This window comes from Balaenoptera ricei, chromosome 17 (assembly GCF_028023285.1).
Source record: "Balaenoptera ricei isolate mBalRic1 chromosome 17, mBalRic1.hap2, whole genome shotgun sequence".
Lineage (NCBI taxonomy): Eukaryota > Metazoa > Chordata > Mammalia > Artiodactyla > Balaenopteridae > Balaenoptera > Balaenoptera ricei.
The window spans coordinates 6,619,919-6,641,707 of NC_082655.1; the positions used below are offsets into that span (position 1 = coordinate 6,619,919).

The 21,789-nt window shown below is 42.7% G+C and overlaps 1 protein-coding gene across 2 annotated transcripts in view; it reads right to left on the minus strand.

The window, feature by feature from the left end:
* KHDRBS3 (KH RNA binding domain containing, signal transduction associated 3) overlaps positions 1-21,789 on the minus strand; it is a 165,712-nt gene that overhangs the window by 7,720 nt on the left and 136,203 nt on the right. The window contains exons 8-10 of one of the 2 annotated variants that reach the window (XM_059902056.1): positions 4,823-4,881; positions 2,855-3,004; positions 1,393-1,449 (exon numbers count right to left, since the gene is read on the minus strand). In XM_059902056.1, coding sequence (XP_059758039.1) covers positions 2,913-3,004; positions 4,823-4,881 — 151 coding nt within the window. In that variant the 3' untranslated portion in view covers positions 1,393-1,449; positions 2,855-2,912. Of the gene's footprint in view, positions 1-1,392; positions 1,450-1,867; positions 3,005-4,822; positions 4,882-21,789 lie in introns of both variants that reach the window. The other variant, XM_059902055.1, reaches the window with a different exon arrangement.

Sequence of the window (21,789 nt, forward strand, 5' to 3'; positions counted from 1 at the left end):
AAACAAACAACCCAATCCAAAAATGGGCAGAAGACCTAAATAGACATTTCTCCAAAGAAGATATACAGATGGCCAACAGACACATGAAAGAATGCTCAACATCATTAATCATTAGAGAAATGCAAATCAAAACTACAATGAGATATCATCTCACACTGGTCAGAATGGCCATCATCAAAAAATCTAGAAACAATAAATGCTGCAGAGGGTGTGGAGAAAAGGGAACACTCTTGCACTGTTGGTGGGAATGTAAATTGATTCAGCCACTATGGAGAACAGTATGGAGGTTCCTTAAAAAACTAAAAATAGAACTACCATACGACCCAGCAATCCCACTACTGGGCATATACCCTGAGAAAACCATAATTCAAAAAGAGTCATGTACCAAAATGTTCATTGCAGCTCTATTTACAATAGCCAGGACATGGAAGCAACCTAAGTGTCCATCATCGGATGAATGGATAAAGAAGATGTGGCACATATATACAATGGAATATTACTCAGCCATAAAAAGAAACGAAATAGAGGTATTTGTAGTGAGGTGGATGGAGTTAGAGTCTGTCATACAGAGTGAAGTAAGTCAGAAAGAGAAAAACAAATACAGTATGCTAACACATATATATGGAATCTAAGGGAAAAAAAAAAAAAAAAGGTCATGAAGAACCTAGTGGCAAGATGGGAATAAAGACACAGTCCTACTAGAGAATGGACTTGAGGATATGGGGAGGGGGAGGGGTGAGATGTGACAGGGTGAGAGAGTGTCATGGACATATATACACTACCAAATGTAAAATAGATAGCTAGTGGGAAGCAGCCGTATAGCACAGGGAGATCAGCTCGGTGATTTGTGACCACCTAGAGGGGTGGGATAGGGAGGGTGGGAGGGAGGGAGATGCAAGAGGGAAGAGATATGGGAACATACGTATATGTATAACTGATTCACTTTGTTATAAAGCAGAAACTAACACACCATTGTAAAGCAATTATACTTCAATAAAGATGTTTAAAAAAAAAAATTTCCAGCATATCCATGGAATATTTTGCCTATGAATATATATAGAGAGAATATATACAATCTATTTTTAAAAAATAAAATTGGGACGATAGTATCGCTAGCAGTAAACTGCTTTTTCACTTGATACTTTTGAAAAATTTATCATGCTACCGACTAGCCTGCTACGTTTTTATGGAGGAAAGTAATGGAGTTACTTACACAGTGTGATGGCCGAGCCTCCCACCTCTGCAGCTTATGCAGAGCTCCCTGGGTCTGACTTGCTTACGTTCAGGAAGTTAGTTAGCCACAGTCACTAGTGCTGGTGGTGGGAGCAGTGTGGGAAATGTTCCATGCGACTTCAGAGAAGCACATCAAATGACTGGAACAAAGGCACTCACCTGTGTCTGCTGGACGGACACAACCTTCCTTTCACTTTCCAAGATGGCCAACATTTCCTAACAAAAGAAAAGACCTTTTTACTCAAAGAGAAGGAAACCTCTCAGAAAATAAAAATTAAACATTTTACATAATCTACAATTTAAAAAAACTTAGCCAAATGATTAAAGAAAAACTTTATTAAATATTTGTCAGTTTTAAGAAGTGCCCTCAATTACTAACCAAAGAATGTATTACAAACAACTAGTTATGAGGTTTTACATTTGTTTAATAGGGAATAATTGGCCCCAATTAAACTGACTAAACTAAGGCTTTTTAGATTACTAAAACAAATTAAACTTTTTAAAATGAGAATTTAGGTGATCTTAAAACCTTTCTAAAATGGATAATGAAACTTGCTAAGTTGTAACCTCCCTGGTTTTATTAGTTATATTAAGATAAATTAAGTGAGATTAAAATCTTATTTGATTTATTTACCTTTGAAAATGAAGACCGTTTAAGGGTTACACATCCTCAGCCTTGGCGAGTGCGACCTCAATTAGTCAAGTCAGAATGTCTTTAAAAGCTTTGTGCTTATTGCTTCCAGCATGGAGCGAGGTGTTCATTAAGGTACCAAAATTCTCATAAAAAATCCAAAGTTGCACTAGTGAAAAAACGCTCAACAAGATGAAAACTGATCACATCTTTTTCAGAAAATCAGTAGTTATTTTAAAACCAGTTTTTAAACAAGATTTGGTTTTGCGTAGTTTTTAACGTGCCACTCAAGCAGCTTGATACCACTTGGACTCTTTAAACAGCATTTAAATCTACGGTGAGTATATAATGGTACATTTAATTTTATACCATGTTTTAAATAAGTTGTACAATGTTTAGTGTGACCCTTTTTTGACAAGCGTTGTTAAATGAATCCTTTCCCTGTTTACGACTATTTATGAAGGTCTTTTTAAATAAGAGAGACATGAAATTGTTAGCTCACACACACAAAATTTCTTTCAAAAGTTTATTTAGTATCAAGCAAGAGGAGACTTTGCTTAACACTACAGAACATTTCAAGACTTGAGTTACAAAAGAATACCACATTATTTGCACTTGTAATTGGCTTCCCTTTTTACGCATGTTGGCAAGAGAAAAAAAAAAACAACTAGCATATGGCTGAAAGATAAAATAACTAAATTTCTATGGAAACCTTTAAAATGAAAGGTGAGGCTTATGTTAAAAGGATGGATTAACATATTTAGTAAACCTATCTTTTTTGTTTAACACTAGTTAATCAAAGTTATTTTTTTTCCTTTTGATGACCTATTTTTTCATATACAGACTGGAAATAACAAAATTTTACATGTCTTTTTTTTTTTTTTTTTCTGCCCAGGTTGATGTTTCAACAAAGTAATTTTAAATTCCATCCATTCAGATGTTAAGCATTTTGATCTATTTAAAAAGGGATTGTTCATAGAAAACAATTACTTTGAACAGTATACAGGACTGGCGGAGCCTGGCTATGTCACAACATCAGACAGTACAGTCAGTATCTGCCGTATGGCTGGTCTCTGTAGACGCCCTTTGCTGTCCTCGCCGAGGGTGCCTTGTGTCTTGAGTTAGTCCACTCCTCTTGCCCTAAAGTCAGTCAGATGAATCACAGTTAGACCACTGCCAGGGATCCCACTGGCTTCATTTTTCAGAATCTAACTTAGCCCTGAACCAGTGGTAGATGCCATACTGAAGGTATGTATCCCCCGAGGTCCTAAAACAACCCAAGGGAATTTGCTTTAAAAAAAAAATTACGAACACAATGGAAAATGGTCCTCTCACTAGCAAAACCTACCAGCCTGGGAAGACAAATAATTTTTGTATCTTAAATGGCTACCAACTTTGCAGGAACTTCCTTTCGGCCACTCATTTAACAAATGCTCACAAACTCAAGCAGCAAATTGAACTGCCTCTTGCTAAACGTGAAGACATCTATGGATGGGAAAGAGAATGGGAAAAGGGTCACTTGGATTTCTTCTTCAAAAACAAAGAAAACACAGATAAAAATTTGTGAAGGCAAAAGGAGAGAAAACTGGAGCGCAAAATGGAAACGGGCAGCTTGGGAGGGGGAAATGCGGCCTCATTCTTCACAGGTCCTTCAAAGAAAGAGTAAATGAAAGTTGTATTGGGTGGAGAGTTATGCCTCAAAAATACTTCCTGGATATGAAATAATCTCAATGACATAATGTCAAATTGCTTTCATCCTAATACTAAATCCATACCGAATGATGTTATTTGCAACAGAGGGACATTCAATCACCCCCATCTCTGGGCCGTCAGTGAGTGATCTGTGGGTCTTTGACAACAAACAGTTAACATCCGTGCTGCAACACACAGCGATTTAAAAGCCATGCGTCCACAGAGACCAATTTTAAAAAGCTGTGAAGGAAAAAACGCTGAAAATGACCTCTTCTTTGATACAAACATGCAATCAACATCATTCCCTCAAGCTAACTTGCATCAATTTAAGTAGACAGCATTCAGCAAGCCAAGGTATTTCTCTTAAGCGGCTGTTACGAATAACAACAACAAAAAAACCAAGGTGCGGTCATCAAGGCTTGGGGCAGGTGATACAACAAAATGCACTTCAAAAGGAACACTGGAAAATGGTTTTTCAGTTATGTTCAGAGAAATGTCATAACATCCATTTAACGAGAATCCTGATTCACTTGCACTGGGCACGAGGCATTCATCAGAGCTTTGCAACTGAGTGAAGCTTCTCATTCTCTGATCTCTGCCCCGTGGCAAAGGAGCTTCTTAGTATCATTAAGTTGCTGCCGCCAATTCTTTTAATTAAACCTGTCGTCCTTCTGCATAGTGAGACTCTGGACATGGGTTCCCCAGCATCTTGGCCAGCTCCCACTGAAATAAGTGGGGTTTCGACGTCTCCCTGTAAGCCTGAGAGAGCCGTGCATCTCCTTCCTGGCTCAGTGCTTCCGTAACCTTTACGGAATGATTCCCACCGTAATGTTTTTAGAGGATTTGAGATTGCGAATAAATTAAAATATAAAGATGGGGGTGGTGGAATCACTGTTGGGCTGTAGTCTCAACTGCTTCATTTTCTTTACTGTCAAGAAGCAAAGACACTTCAAAGAGACCCATTCTATCAAGGGTCTGCAGTTTGGCAAACTATTCAATAGTGAGAAAATCAGCACGTGGCAATCATCCCAAACAGAAAATCTAAGTTTAGAATCTGAATTCCTGTAATCTTCTGCAAGTCTTTAGTCCTCTTTAAATATTAAATTTAAACCTTAAGGAGCTTCTGAAAATAGCTAGATAAGCACAGATGAACCGAGAGGGAGCTGCTGTCTCAATTTCGGTCTGTATGAATTTCCCCTGAGTTAAGATCTTTAAGCTGTTTCTATGACCTTTCTATTTATGGTTCCACTCTGGCCATTTACTCACCGTAGGAATCGTAAGTCTCTTCACTGAGTCCGTGTCCATAATCATAGTAATCAGCACCACTGTACAGAACAAAACAAAACAAGCAGAGAAAGACGAAAACATAGTTAGGACAAACTGACTTGCCTGTGAGTTTAAATCATACTCGAGGAAGAATTCTAAAACTTAAAGATAACTAATAAAGGGCAGGGATAAACACTGAAAGGAATTCCCACAGAGAAGAAAGAGGCCTTAGAATGATCACAGGCCCCTCTGTGGCCCCCGACTTTCATTCACAGTAAATGTGTCTGCCACCGTAACCGCAGCCATTGGCCGGTCCACAGGGAGTGCGCGATGGCGCCTGAGGGATGCAGAGCCCCTGTCCTGGAAGGACGTGTGGCCTGAGGAGACGCGTGTGCGGCGGACAATCACAGCCTGTGCACCCGGAACCTGGGCTGGGCTCGTGTGAGGGACAGGGGACAGAAGGAAGGACAGCCACGGCTTCTTTCCAACCGATGCAAAGTTCACGGAAGGCACAAACCTACGGACCAGACAACTCGATGCTGTGTGACCCGTGGGCAGTTCACTTTACAGTAAAGTAACACCGTTACGGGCTGAAACGCTTTACTTCCCCAGCACCGTCCCGCTCCCATCGGGAGTGGCTGCCCAGGAGGACGTGTGTGACCGGGGCGGGAAAGGCCCTGCGGTCCAGTCACCAGCCCTGGCCAAGTCTGTGAGGACAGAGGCCAGGCATCTTTCCAAAGCACAGGCACAGCTGTATTCCAAGGCACAACATCCCTGAGACACCGGGAGGGAGGGGGTCTGTCACCACGGCCATTCTGTAGACGATGCAAAACAGGCTACACACACACGAAGTCTGTGAATTAGGCATAACCTTTTACAGGAACGGATTTGTGGAAAATCTGGATGACTCGACCACGGCGGGTATAATCCAGTTTCTAATGCTATTCTGAGTATCTGAGGAGGGCTTTCACGCACTCTCTCCTGCTTTCCCCTTTCCCACTCTTCTTAATTTTGTAGGGAAACAATCATCCTGAATCTGTTATCTTGGATTGTCCTGGAAATAAACATTCTCATTATTCTAACTTGATGCAATCAAGTAAGAAATTCTAATCAAAATGGAAAATGATCCAGCTCAGCTGTTTAACACCCTAGGAAGCCACGGAGTGAATAATAAAATCCATGCTGTGGGTGTTGCCTTGAGCCAGCTCCGAGACCCCACGAGCAGTCGTCACCTCAGCTCCTGAGGTAAGAAAGCAGGGCTGCCGTGCCCATCTTACAGACAAGGATACCGCAGATCACAACAGCTGGGACGCCAGCCTAAAATCTCACAGGGAACATACAGGGGACACAACCGGCGAAACCCACACCTGGTCCTCTCCTCCCACCTTTGGTTTCTCGGGTAAATATCACCAGAGGCTAATCATCAACTCCACTGACTACAGCCCAGGAGGCAAGTCCTATGAGAGAAAGGGTCCGAGACGGGGAGCTACGTGCCCTTTTGCCTCCAGCCTGTGGGGATGGCTCCTCCTTCTGCCAGAAATGTTCCTCTTCCCTCTCCTTCCAAGCGCCTCCCACCCACTCATTAGCCCAACTGCCGCCTCCTCAGAGAGCACTGCCCACCTCCCAGGGTTGGGCGTGTCCCCATCAAGGCCCTTCCTCTGTGTCTCACCCCTCTCCTGGCCCCCACGGGCCCTCGCTCTCCAGGAACTGAGTGCTTGGGTACAGAGGAAGGGGCACCTCCGCCCTCTGCTGTGTCACGACAAGACGGCGATGCCTGAGCATGTTCTGAGAGCCCGAGCGAAGCTGAAGACGGGTGAGTGGTGGGCGTGGCGTGCCGGGCACAGAGGCGGAAGCAGGCTGCAAGCTGAGCTGTCTGTAAGGAGTCGTGTTAAGCAGGGTGAATAAGCACTGATACAAGGCCTGTGCCGGGATGTTCCTCAGTATAGAACGCTTCCTCCACGTGCAAGCACAGGCCAGATCTTTGTTATCCTGGTTTCATCACGCCCTCACAAGCTCATCAGTACGCCGCACCACACCGGTGCCGGTGAGAGCTTTCTGGCCTGGAGTGCGCTGGGGGCTCCACTGGCTGCTTTAACCGGAGCCCAGGAACAGAGCAGCCCCTCCCACGGCTGACCTATTAGACCAGGCGGCGATCTGCAGTCTTCCCGAGGACAGCTGAGAGCTGGCCCTCACTGCTAGAGAACCCCGGGAAAAGCAAGGGAGCCTGAGAGGAGTGGGCTGTCCTGAGCCGGACCCCTGCCGTCCTGACAGCTTCTCCACAGGCACGACCTCACGGGTCTACGTGGCGTCTCTGTGCTTCTACAGACGAGGCTCAGTGAGGGTGCCCCCCTGCCAGAGTCACACGGCTCATCGGGGCGGCAGCCGTGCTCAAGGCTCAGGACGCGCCTCTGCCCTGTGCTGGGCACCCACCCATGCTCGAGGCGGACGGCCCTCGCTGTGCCCGGCCCCCTTAATCTGGTGGTTCCTGCTTGACTCCCACCTGCTCTGCCACTCTTCCAGAATGTCCCATTCGCTCCCCTGGGGCTTACGTGATCCCTCTTCATGCTCGGAGACAGAAGTCAGGGTCCACGCGAAACCCAATGCCATACGATCATGGCAAATTGCAACTGCCTAGTTCTCTGGTTTCAAATTCCTCCTCTCCCTTTCTGTAGTCCTAATTTTCCATCCAGGTATTATACACATTTATGGCGAGAAGAAAAGAGGGACTAGCTGAAAAAGGAACAGAGAGACTTTCATATTCAAGAAGGAAAAAAATCCAGCAAAAACAAGCAACAGCAAAAAAATGTGGCATCCCTACCTCTTAAGACTTAATAGCTTTAAATATGAGAACTGCTAATAAAGTAGAAGGTTTTTCTCATCTTGCGGACAGAAATTTAGAAGCGAAACTTTTGATAAAATGTCATTGCCAAATACGGGTCAAGACATCTGAGTCTAAAACCTGGGCCTCCCAGGGCTGGGCAGACTTGGGGCAGCTGCCCGCCCTCCTGCTGAGTCCGAGTGCCCCTCCCCCTGCTGAATCCCACTGCGCTGGACTGCCCAGACTCTGGGCGGCCCTAACGTTCTCCATGGCTCATGTACAGCATCTGGACACAAAGCAGTCAACATAAATTCTCATTCTGTTGAAAATAAATTGGCTATGGCTTCTGAAAAACTCAGCACTAAATTAAGTGAACCTCAGTCTTCTTTCCAAAGGTCAGAAGTTACATCATCATGGCTCCTTAGACAAATAAAGCTGCGATGCTCTTTAAAATTTTATCTTCGTTGCACAGAAACAATGAGAGTGACCTCTTCATAAAACTGGAAAGAATTCTCTTTACTGAGACAGGTTCCCACTGTTTAACTTGGAACTGTCAGTGACAGGTACTGAGACCTATAAACAGGAATCAAACAGTTGCTTTCTGACCAAACTAAGTCCTCTTTATTAAATGAAGTGAGCAGTAATGAACATCAGTGTCGACTGGAAATCCATCTTGAAGGGCTCTAACATGGCTCAGCATAAAAAAATCAGGGGTGAAGAATGTTTCCCAATGAACAGGAGAATAAAAGGTAGCATAATTTGGTCCTGCAATGGTTTGGTGATAAGACAATCTTAGTTTTGACAAGTGAAAACTTTAAACTGACATTTGCTATCATTTCACCCAGTTTCTGATTATTTATTTCAAGACTGTCATCAAACCAAGAAGCTGGGAGCAGCTGAGCCCCATTCTCGTACCTGTCAGTTCCATCTGAATTGCTTTTGCAGCATTTCATTTCGTGCACCTCAAATGTCTATTAACCAAAGACGTGTCCTATTTCCCAAGGATAAACTAAAAACCCAACATACGGCAAAGGGGAAAAATTCTTCATTTATGTGTACAACACTTACAATATTAATAATATGCAAGAAAACATGTTAGGCTGACCATGCCTCACCTCCATCACAAGGGGTCAAGGGAAGCCCCCTCCCTCAATAAATCAAGAATGAGCTCCCCCCACTGGCACCAGGGCCACGTCTCCCCAGGCCTTCTGTCTGTCCTCTGCGTTCTACCCCATATCAGGGGTTGAAGGAAGTCCAAACGTTCAGCATGATTCCTGGCTTTCCTGGAGGTCCTCGATCCCATCAACCAGAGTCAAGAAATAGGCCCGGCACTGGACGGAAACACGGGGGGTCAAGGAGCAAACGGCAGCACTGGGACCAAGTCCACATCTCCCCAGGCCATCGACAGGCATTCAAGGAGGACAAAAACTCCGAGTTCCCAGATCACCCTGTCTCCACGAACGGGATTAAGAAGGAACTCCTGACACGAATCTGTCCCACATCCCTTCAACCTCTTCAAGCCTCTCCACGAATTTCTAGTTTAAAGTCACTGGAACTAATCTCATTAGGCCCTTTGCTTGTATTTGTGCAGCTCAGGGAACTCTAGACCACTAGTTACTCTTTATCTACAGTACTTGTAAAGTTCTGCCCACCCCCATCTGGCCTCATCTCCATCCCGACCGTGCCCTCTGGAATTCCTTCATGGCTCATCATGGGCAAAACACCTTACATATTCTCAGCCTCCTCTTTGGACATCCTCTTACCTTCTTCCTCAATGGAAACCTGCTTCTCCTCTAATGACAGCTCTTATCTGGCAGCCCTGCCCTCTTCTTTATGCCCCACAGCCCACGTACCACTGGGAGCACAGGAAGGGTGAGTATTCTCTTCGCTACCACCGCCCCCCCACAGACACACCACTGCCACTTCTAGACCAGGATGCTCCATGCCTCCGTACAAACACCCAGCTCTGAACCTCCCGATGGTATCGCTGACCTAAGTCCTGGTGCTTTCCATATGCAGGCAGACAATCCTTCAAACAAGCTGGTCTCTCGAGTCCCTGGACCTCTCTTGTCCACTGATCCTGTCTCTAGTCTCCTTTAGCCACCAACTCCCAGGTCACATCCTAGATCTCGTCATATTGATAACTTCAATCTTCCCCCACCTCGCTCCAATTTCGTATGTTCCACCCTGACTACAATTTCCTCTCTCTAGTCTCACTCCCTCCCTCAAAAGGATTACGCTGACCATCCTTTCCAATACACTGCAATCATCCCCACTACTGTTCTTAAAATTTGCATCCCTTGTCAAGGTAACCAATGAACTCCAAGTTGCTAAATTCAGTGGTCAATTCTCAGGCCTGTCATGTGACTGGTCAGTAGATGTGATATAGCTGATCACACATAGCAGACGCCACCTGAGGGACTGCATCCTGGGCTGGGGACTACCAAGTGCCAGGGTCCTACGGAGGCACATTCTTGGTCCATCCGGGACCAGGAAGGCAGCGCAGCTGGAGCAGAGGGGGTGAGGGGGAGGCAGGGGTGAGTCATGCAGGGTCACGCAGGCCACTGAAAGGCTTTGGTTTCTTGTAAGGCTTTTGGTTTCTTTATCCTGAGTAAGATGGGAAGTTACTAGATGTTTCCATGGCTCCAGGGAGAAACGATGTTGCCATTTCCTGAGATGGGGAAGACTGAGGCAGAAAGCGCTCCGGGCGGGAAGCCATCAGGAGTTTGGCCTGGGAGAGGCCAGGTTTGACGGGCCTCCCAGACCTCCCAGAGGAGTCCACTGGGAGGCAGCTGGGAAGAGAAACTGAGAGGTCAGGGGAGAGGTCTGAACTGGAAACATGAATCTGCAGTCATCACCATATAAAAGGTACTCCAAACCATGAGGCAGGATGCGATCCCTTAGGGAATACATGCAAAGGGACAGAGAGCTCGGATCCCGGACTAAAGGTTCACTTAGTTTTGAATCTGTTCTTCCATTTGGAAGTACTGTGATCTTGGACAGGCAGCTGTCTTTTTGAGTTGCAGCTTCTGCAAGTGTCTGAAACGTAAAAGGTGCTCAATAAAAAATAGTGACAGCAATGAGTGAATGAAGTGTGTGCTGCCCAGGAGGTGAGGACCGCAGCGGCGCCTCCGTGACGGGGCGACAGTGAGTGAGCAATGACTCAGTGGGCTCACTCACACAGCGCCTCTCGCTGGCCGGCCACTTCCTCCGCACAGAATAAATGGCGGCGATTATTCTTAACCCTGGTGTTGTAATTAACTTTGCAAAGCCTCATTTCAGATGTAACAATTACTTTGTCAAATAAAGAGATTTTAAATGTTAATGTAGGTCTGGCCAGAGAATCAGAGACACGCGGTTTGCCATTTACGGTGGATCTTCCACCTCTACTGTGAAAAACTTCTCAATCTGACCTCACTATAAAGTGCAGGAACTTACTGGTACTTGCCTGATCAAAGGGGAGAAATCGGCCTTGAGAAGTCATGTGATCCATCCTCCGGGCTTCAGGCCAAACTGTCTCAACCATCTGAGAGAATGATTCCCTCGCGCTTTCAAAGACTTCAGAAATAGAGTCTGAATAACCTGTCACAGTAACACACGTGGACAGGCCTACCAGAAAGTTCCATGTTTAACCTTAATCTCTCATGAGACACTCAGAATCCTTTTTCTCTTATTCTGTTCTCCTCAGAGCTCGAGAGTACCACCTCCTGTGAGAGACCACTCAGGAAGACCGATCACACACAGCAGTTCGAAGCACGTGCCTCGGCAGCGACTGGCAAACCTAACTTAAAGGACCTGCGTCAACTACTAGGATCTGGTGGTGGGCAGAGGCATGCAAACGACAGCTAACATGACACTAATAATAGATACTATCACATAGTATCTATTAGATGTTATCAAATGCCTAGTAGGAGCCTTGTATTGGGCCAGGTACTCCACACAAATCCTCTCATATTTAAAACAAACTCGCAATCTGGTATCATCTCTATTTTATAAATTTAGGTTAAAAACAACACTTCCCCACCATTTAAGAGAGAAACTCTCACTTCTTACACTCTTTTGAGAAGGATGCTCTTGGTAGGAATTTATGAAGTTCAGATATCACCTTGTTTCAACATCTGTTCAGCAGATATTTCTGGAACACCTACCATGTGCTGGGCACTGGGGCTGCAGCAGTGAACAGGATCCGGTCTTTGTGATAAAACACGTTTGGTCTAGTGTGCAAGTCAGACAACCGTAAATAGGCCAGTGGAGTACTGTGATCCCGAGAAGCCCAGAGTTCTGGAGGAACTCGGGGGTGGGGTGCCTGAACCAGTTTTGGGGTCTAAACTGCCACCTAAGAGAAGAGCCAGACAATAAGGAAGAGAAAAGCATCCCAAGCAGAGCACCACCACTCGGTTTGCCTCGGTGACGGGAAAGCAGTGACTGGCCGCAGTGCCGGGGGGTCAGGATGCAAGGCTAGCTTCTCCCACTCCCAGGTGACTTTCACCACCGTCTAACTTAACTACCAATCACTACACTCGCCGAATAGTAAGGAATATGTTCGGGTGCTTTTTCGAAAAGCCATGCAATTCAGGGAGACAAAAAGAGATGATGAAGTGAGATATCCCACAGTCAAAAGAAAAAGCCAGAGAACTGTCTGGGTGCTGGACTCGCTCTCTTGGTTACGTGGGTGTACACTCTGGAAACATTCACTCAGCTATGTACATGCTTCAGATAAGTGTGAATTTATGCTCTTTGCTGTATGTACATTATATTTCAGAAAACGGAAAACAAATCTAAAAGAAGAATGCTAACATACATGTTAAAAGGGAAGGATCAATGTGCAGTTGTTGCCTATTTAGTGTGCACTTTCCCTTTCTTTCTTACCAAAAGACTCCTTGTAAGACTGAGGGTGAAGTGCTAGTGATAACATATCAATCCAAGAAACTCCGTTTCTCATCCATTTCTGCAGATGAGGCCACCAACGAGATAGGAGTGAGCTTCAGGAAGTGAAGCTTCCAGGCAACTTCCTAACAGAAGGCTGACCCGCCCAGGCGGTATGGCTTTCCTCGTCCTCTTTCTTCCTGCCTGAACCCCAGCTTGGTGGCTGCAGCCATGACAGCCACCCTGGGACCGAGGTGAGCCTAAGGACACAGGCAAGGGTGAGGATAGAAGGGAGAGGCCTGGGTCCTTAGTAACTATAAAGAGTTCTCCCATTAGTCTGTAGCCGCTAACATTCTTGCACGAGAGACTAAACCTCTAATTCGTTTGAATTTATGGTTAATTCAGAGTTTATCCCAGTCCTAAAAGGTGGTACAAGAATTCTGAAATGAGGGATGTTGAGTATCTGTATTTTTTTGCTGCAGCGATATCCAGTTATGCTTATTTTAACAGCACTCTGTAAGCTACTCTCCTCTAGCTGTAGCAGTCTGTTGTGCTATTTCTTTCTATCAAAAGTTGCTTAAAAGATTGCAGATGGTTCTCTACAATTTTAAAAAACTATGAATTTTGATTATATTCCAAGAAAAATGAAAGAGTAAAAGGAAAAGAGTTTTGTCTACAAGAGTCTCTTCAGTTCACTCTGTGCCTTTTTCTTCTTCCCGCACACCTGAGGCAGGCACGCAAAGAGGCTTCAGTGATACTCAGGGTGTGTGTTTCACAGCAACACGTACCGAGGCTGTGATGTGATGTGTATGCAATGCTAAATTTACTCTATATACTCATATTCACTTTTCAGCAGGTTTCTCGACTTATTACAATCATTTTGGAAGACAATATAGAACTAATAGTTAAGAATCAGGCTCTGGAGTCAAGCAAACACATATCGTCAGAATCTAGGCTCCAGCATGTACTCTGTGTGTAAGCTTGGGCAACGTTAACTCAATTTTCTCATCTGTAAAACAGGTTTAAAAATAAATCTTTCATAAGAGTGTTGTGAGGTTTAAATAAGATAATGTGTTACACACATATACTAAGCTCTTATTCACGGACAGCTGTTACCAATATTATTGAAGTAGAGGTTCTTTCTAAATGAGTAATATTTTTCCCAGAGTCTTACTTGGATGTTATACAATCTATTTCTGCTTATTTGCTAGAGTGAGGAATGTACTTTTAGTGATACAAGTCTAACAAAAATACCAACAATAACTAATAATTTCCTTCTATTTGCACAGTTCTCTGCAATTTCATAATTGTAACTTTCAGGAAAGTAAGTGCTATTTCGTCCATTCACTTTGTTAATTAAACACAAGGGTCCACTGGGTTCACTGGTGGCCGGCTCCAGGTCACACACTGAATGACCGAGCTGCGATTCGAGGTTAGAACCGTCTTTGACTCAAGCTTCAGTATTTCTACTATAGCTGTTACTTTCAACAATGATTTAGTTTCTCTGAAACACCAACATTTACAACTAAAATTTCTTATGAAAAAACCAGAAAGGAACAGACTTATTTTTTATAACACTTTTCTGGCAAAAGATAATTTAAAAATTTACCAGTAACATATATCACCCCTAGACATCCCAAGAAATTTTATTGAGAATTCTTTGCATTAAGTATCAAAACTGCAAATTGGAACATGACAGAACATGACTGTCACCACAGACTGCAGGGCAAGACCTGAGAGTGGGAAGGGGGTCAGGGATGAGTCATCATTCAGAAGGAGGCTGGGAAGGCTGCTGAGAATTAAGCTCTAAACAATGAAATATGTACCTACAAGTTTAAAAAAGATAAAAAGATTTTTGGACAGAGATCAAAATGGACGTTGGGTTCACTGGCCTATTTATTAGTACTTCTCTCTGTCAGTACCCAAGTCCAACTACAGTGAGTGCCAAGGCATGTCAGCTTTCAATACTGGATTCTTTGGCTCTTTGAATAGCATTCGAAAACAGCCCATCAACACTTTATAAGCAGTTTACAGTATTTCATGGGATCATCTGTTAATGAGATTCATTCGTGGCATCTTGAATTTGTTTTTGCAGTCAACTCCTCCATCTGCTATATTGAGGTATCCTTTCTGGGAGATTTCTGATCGATCGGTTAGTTAGATTTCGAATAGTTAGATTTCAAAGCCATTGTCTATTACTCTTTAAGGATATTTGACTGTGATCTACACTATTTATGTATGTGAAATACATATATGAGTATGGAAGGAACCCATTTGACTTTGTAGGGGACGGTCAGCACCCTTGTTTCAGTGTTTCTGGAGACCCTGGTAGCACACGAACTTGCATCAATTTGCGTATCAAATTATTCAGTTTCACTCTTCAAATAAGTAGAGTTAAAACAATTTAAACTATATTACCTATAGCAACTGTATTTAAATTCAAATTCAACACTAGGAAATTCAGAAAGGAATACCTACTTTGTTTTAAAATTACTGATGTGAAGTAAAATTCTACCTCCCCATATTTATTCAACAAATATTTATTAAGCTTTTTCTATGTTTCAAGCACTGGGCTAGGAACCGAGGGTTATGCCAGTAAAGAAATTTAAAGCAGACATGGATCAGAGAATTAATTCAATATAAAATTGCAGTTATGAAGGGAAGTTGGCTGGTATTATGACAGCACATAATCATAACACATTTGGGGGAAAAATCATTCTGGCTACAGTATGAAGAAATGATAGGAAACGGCTTGCAAGTGGAGACGGGGCAGGCTGCAAGCAGGCTACTGGTGCTCCAGGAGTTAAGGGGGCGTTGGGTGGGGCCCCATGGTGGTGGTGGAGGGTACGGAGAGCACCCTGGTCTGTAAGGACAAACTGGCTTAGGAAACTCCTGAGCCTGGTATCAGGCTCACCCTCCTTAGGCAACCCAGACTAAGGCTACGGCCTGCGTGAGGGACTAGCTAGTACCAGCACACACCAAGTCAGTTCCCTTCATAGGACCGTTCCACGTTGTTTGTTCCCTTCTCCTCTTCCTGTTTCGCCTCCTAAAACGTTCATGTACTATTAGCGACAGTTACGTGGATAACTACGAAACGATAACTCACTCACACTGAAAGCCTTGTAGGAAGTTATGTTTTAAAAGTTTTCTTATGGTTTCATCTATGTTATTGCAGCTACCACGACTTTATTCATTTTTATTGCTGAGTAGCATTCCCTTATATGAATACGTCACAGCTTATTCCTCTGTGGAAGGGCATCTGGGCTGTTTCCAGCTTTTGGCGGTTACAAATAAAGCTATGCTGAACGCTGTTACATAAAGCTTTTCCTGGATTCATAGTCTCATTTCTCCAGGATAAAATTATTAAGAGTGGAATTACTGGTTTACAGGGTAGATATATGTTTAACTTTTTTAGAGAAACTGCCAAATTTTCCACAGTTGTGGCATTTCATGCATGTATGAGAGTTCTAGTTGCCCTATAACTATGCCAACGTTTGGTGCTGTCGTCGACAATTCTGTTTCAGCCATTCTAGTGGGAGGGCAGCGTGTCCTGATAAGGTTCAACTTGCATTTGCGCTTCCTTGGTGACCAGTAATTTTGAGCACTTCTGCATATTCTTCTTGGCCATTTGAATATATATACTTTTATGTGTTTCTTATTGAGCTGTACAGTTTCTTTATATAGTTTATATAAAAATCATTTGTCAGATATATATGTGTGTGTGTGTGTGTGTGTTGCAAATATGTTTTCCCTGGCTGTGGCTTATCTATGCATTTTTTCATGATGTCCTCTGATTATACGATGTTTTAACTTTTTTTTTTTTTTGAGATGTTTTAACTTTTAATGAAGTTAAATTTGTAAATTTTTTTCTTCTATGATTTGTGTCTTTTTCAATATGTTCTTCTTGGAGCTTTATAAATTTAACTTTTAACCTGAAGTCATGAACCATCTAAATCGTGTGAGGGTGATGCGTGTGTTTGGCGGGGGGCAATCAAAGCTAACCTCACCTACACATATATCTAATTGTTACAGCATTACTTATTGAAGAGACAATTCTTCACCCACTGAATTGCTCTGAAGCCCTTGAAAGCAATTAAGTGTGAGTCCATTTGTGGATATTCATTGACCTGTGATCTATCCTTTCATAGTACCGCAGTGTGTTGATTACTGTGGTTTTATAAATCTGGAAGTCAGTATAGTATTCCAAATTTGTTCTTCATTATCAAGGTTGTTTTGGCTATTCCAGGCCCTCTGAAGTTCCACATATTTTAGAACCATCTTGTCATTTTGCACCAAAAAAAAAATAAAAAAGCGAGAGAGAGAGAGAGAGAGAGAGAAGCCTGCATGGGTCTTGATTAGAATTGTACTGAATTTACAGATAATTTCAGGGAGCATTGATATCTTTATGAATATTAAGTCTTCCAATTAAAAAACATGGGGTATTCTCCATTTAGTTTGGTCTTCACTACTTTCTATAAGCAACTTTTTAAAAAAATTTATTTATTTATTTTTGGCTGCATTGGGTCTTCGTTGCTGCGCGCGGGCTTTCTCTAGTTGTGGTGAGCGGGGGCTACTCTTCGTTGCAGTGCGCGCGCTTCTCCTTGCGGTGGCTTCTCTTGTTGTGGAGCATGGGCTCTAGGCATGTGGGCTTCAGTAGTTGTGGCTTGCAGGCTGTAGAGTGCAGGCTCAGTAGTTGTGGCTTGCGGGCTGTAGAGTGCAGGCTCAGTAGTTGTGGCGCATGGGCTTAGGTGCTCCGTGGCATGTGGGATCTTCCCGGACCAGGGCTCGAACCCGTGTCCCCTACATTGGCAGGCAGATTCTTAACCACTGTGCCACCAGGGAAGCCCGCAACGTTTTATTAATAGTTGTCAGTATAGAGGTCTTGAACATTTTGGTTAAAATTATCCTTGGGCTTCCCTGGTGGCACAGTGGTTGAGAATCTGCCTGCCAATGCAGGGCACACGGGTTCGAGCCCTGGTCTGGGAAGATCCCACATGCCACGGAGCAACTAGGCCCGTGAGCCACAATTACTGAGCCTGCGCGTCTGGAGCCTGTGCTCCGCAACAAGAGAGGCCGCAATAGTGAGAGTCCCACGCACCGCGATGAAGAGTGGCCCCCACTTACCACAACTGGAGAAAGCCCTCGCACAGAAACGAAGACCCAACACAGCCATTAAAAAAAAAAAAAAAAAAAAAAGTTAAAATTATCCTTAAGAATCCTCATGCACCACTGGCGGGAATTTAAAATGGTAGAACTACTTCGAAAAACAGTTTTGGCAGTTTCTTAAAAAGTTAAACATACAATTAATATTTGACTGAGCCATTCCACTCCTAAATATCTATCTAAGGGAAACTAAAACACAAGTCCACATGAAGATCTGCACATAAATGTTCAAAGCAGCACTATTCACAATAGCCAAGCAGTGAAAAAAACCCCAGTATCCATCACCTAGTTAACGTATAAACAGAACGTGGTAGACCCATAAATGGAAAACCATTCAGTAATAAAAAGGAATGAAATACTGATAAAAGCTATAATGTGGATGAACCTCAAAAACATAATGCTAAGTGAAAATACCTGATGTAAAAGATCATATATTTTGATTACATTTATATTTCTTTTTCCTTTGGTTGCTCTCAATCTTTTCTCTTTGTTTTATAGCAACTGGTATATGTTATACCTTGGTGTGTTTTTATTCGTATTTATCCTGCTTAGGGTTCTCTGCACTTCATGGATCTGTGTAGTGGTGTTTTTTGTTAATTTTAGAAATGTTCGTCGTTATTTCTTCAAGTACTTCTTCTATCCTACACTTTCTCTCTTCTCATTCTGCAATTCCAATAACATGTTAAACTGTTTTACCTCATCTTGCAGGTCTCACATGCAATGTTCCTTTTACTCTTCATCTTTATTTTTCTCTTTGCATGTTTGGATACTTTTTATTAATTTGTCTTCGAGTTCTCTTACTATCTCCTCTATGGTGTACAATCTGTTAATAAGCCCACTGAAATAATTATTCATCTCTGACATTGTAATTTTTCAATTCTAGCATTTCCACTTGGCTCTTTTTTAAGAGTTCTCTTGGCTAGATTCTTATTTGTTCACTCATGCTGTCCACCTTTCGCACAATATCCTTTAGCATACTGAACGTACCAATTTTAAGACCCTGTCTGACAATTCTAATAGCTGGGCTGTTTCTCTTGACTAACTATTTTTTCTCTTGACTCTGGGTTATATTTTCTTATTGCATAATTTTTATTCATAATTGAATGCTGGATGTTTATGAAAAAGAAGAGAGAGAGAGAGTTAGATAAATAAGATTTACATCTGTAAAGGACATCTCTTTTCTTCTGTCTGGCTGTTGGTTGCCTATTAATTTTCTATTTCTGCTGTCACAGATGACCACAAACGTAGCAACTTAAGCAGCACACACTTAATAATGCTATAGTTCTATAGGTCAGAAGTTGCACACAGGTCTTCCTGGGTTAAATCAAGGTATTGGCGGGCCCACATTCCCTTCTGGAGGCTCTAGGGGAGAATCTGTTTTCTTACCCATCTTGGCTTCTGAAGGCGGCCCACATTCTTCGGCTTATGGCCCTCATCCTTCATCTTCAAAGTCAGCAACATTGCATCTTTCTGTACCTTTCTTCCATAGCCACCTCTTCCTCTGACACTTCTGCCTTCCTCCCACCTTCATTTTTAAAGACCCTTGTGATTACAATGGGCCCGCTCAAAAAAGAACCTGAAGGTTCTTAACTTAATCATACCTGCAAGTCCCTTCTGCCATGTAAGAGAACACATCCACAGGTTTGGAAGATTAGGCTATGGATATTTTTGAAAGTTGCTACAGGCCAAGATATCAGCATGTACAGGCCACAGTCTTCTCCTGTAACTTCACAGTTTTAAGTTTGCAAGCTCCTTTAATCATACTGGGATTAATTTTAGATAGGAAAAAGTTATGACAACACATTCCTGAAATGCTAAAACATTTTCTTCCAAATTGTTCAAAAATACCTTACTCCAAAGGGAAATCTCAAGTTTTCTGTTAGGAGAGGTTGAAATTACAAATTCAAATGGAAGAAAATTATAACTTCAAGCATTTCAGAATACACGAGACACACTCCCATCTGAGGGCTTTTGCACAGACCACTGCTCCCACAGATATACCCTTAGGCAAACTCTTTTACCTCCTTCAAGTCTTAAATCATCTTCTCAGAAGGCTGAAAACGACTGCCATATTTAAACATGACCACCACTAGAACTTAAGCTCCACAGGGGCACATTCTTTATCCCTTTTTGTTCACTGGTACTTATCAAGCACCTCGGATGGTTGCTGGCACACAGTAGGTACTCAATAGTTTGCTGAATGAATGAATGGAAGACATGCCAATGATTTATTTATTGGGGAAACAAATATTTACTTAGCAATTATCTGCTAGGCACTCTGAAAAGTGCTTTATATATAATATCTCATTTACATAGTACTTACTAGTCAAGAAGAGTAGTTCTCAACCTTGGTTGCTCATAAAAATTAACTGTAGAGTTTAAAAATTTTCAGATAGCTGTGCTATCCAAAGACTCAGATTAAAAACAATAAATAGGAGATTGGCTTGGGCACCTACTTTTTTTTTTTTTTTTTTTTTTTTAAACGCTGTATAAGTGACTCTTCCATACAGCCCAAGTTGAAGGAGGGCTACCTGCATTTTCACATTAGACATTCAATGGTATCAGACTTCTTTTTAGAACAGATGCGGGATTCTTGAATGTTATCAATTTAAGTGAAAAACACAGACAGGTCACTTCTCTGATTGGCACTACATTAGGTACTGGGGATAAAAGGATAAATACAAGAGGGTTTCTGCCAGTGAGGGCCTCTCTGTATAAAAAGGAGAGAGATTCTCAAGTCCAGCAGGTACTAGTGGCCAACAGAGGCAAGCATACAGTATTGTGGAAACACAGAAGACTGGCTGAGTACTTAGTAAACATGGGAGGGGATGCGAGGGGCAGAGAGAACGTCACGGAAGCTTGTGGGATGAGGTAACTACCGAGTCAAGGAACCTTTGTTCTGCTGCAAGCAATCTGGCAGGCACTAAAATGTAAAGAAAAGCAAATTATCCTGTTTGCACCATTGTGGAAAAGTCTAAAAAACACTGCGTGTAATTTTTATAGACATGTGCCGAGTAACTGCAATGTCTTTAAAAAGGTGTAAACGAAGAAAATGATTGAAGGAACCAGGAAGAATCTAACGAGATTAAATTTACTCTCATATTTATGCCTTGAGATCTACTTTGTGTGTAACTGAGCAAATTATAAATGAGTCATGACTGAACAATTCAATATAAGGTTAGACTGTATGAGTGGGTGACTTGACATGAGGTTAGAGAAAGATCAGGGCCAGATCAACACAGGCCCTGCTACTGTAATGGCTTCTAATAGAAGGGAGAGTCCTGTTATTAATCCTTAGATCTGCACTATTTAAAAGTGAACTGCTAGCACTCACCATCTGTTATACTCAGTAGGATTACAAACTGCAAAGGTTGAGCACCAACCACCCTCCCCTTCAGCAATTCCCTTGTTTTTCAATTTGCCATATACGCTTTCCATCCCTCTGTAATCACATTTTCCTTGATCATAAATGTCAAATAATCCAAGGGGCAATCACTGTCCTGGAGAACCACAAAAAGACACCCACCCCCCCGCCCGGAGTTGTGTAACACGTGGAATGTAACACACTATCTTTCCAAAATTCAAAAATTCTACATCTAGGACACTTACAGCCCCAAGGCTTTTAGATAAAATATTATAGAATTTTAATGATAGCTAATGATAGCATATACAAAGTGCCAGGTGCTTTCCACATATTGAATATTAACTCATTTAGCATGACAACAACCTAAGAGGTGGTTACTATTATCATCATCCCCACTTTACAGATGAGCAACCTGAAGCACAGGCAGAGTAACTTGACCGCAGCTGCACTGTCAGCAAGTGGCAGAGCTGTGATGTGAACCCAGGCCTTCCCGCCCTTCACTCTCCTTTAACCAAGTCTGGATTCAGCTTTAAGTGAGGTGCTGTTTTATCTACATTACTTTGGCCAAGCTGATATGCATAGGTTGTTTTTTTCCCCCCATATCTAAAGTGCCATATTAATTTCCCTGAACTTTGCCAGAAACTGCTTATTCTTTTTAAAGCGGTCTTAAATATATTTACACTGTCAAACACTCGTTATATACTAAGTTCAGGCACTTATTGTGCAAATATTGGGTCAAAGGTTACAAACACTTTC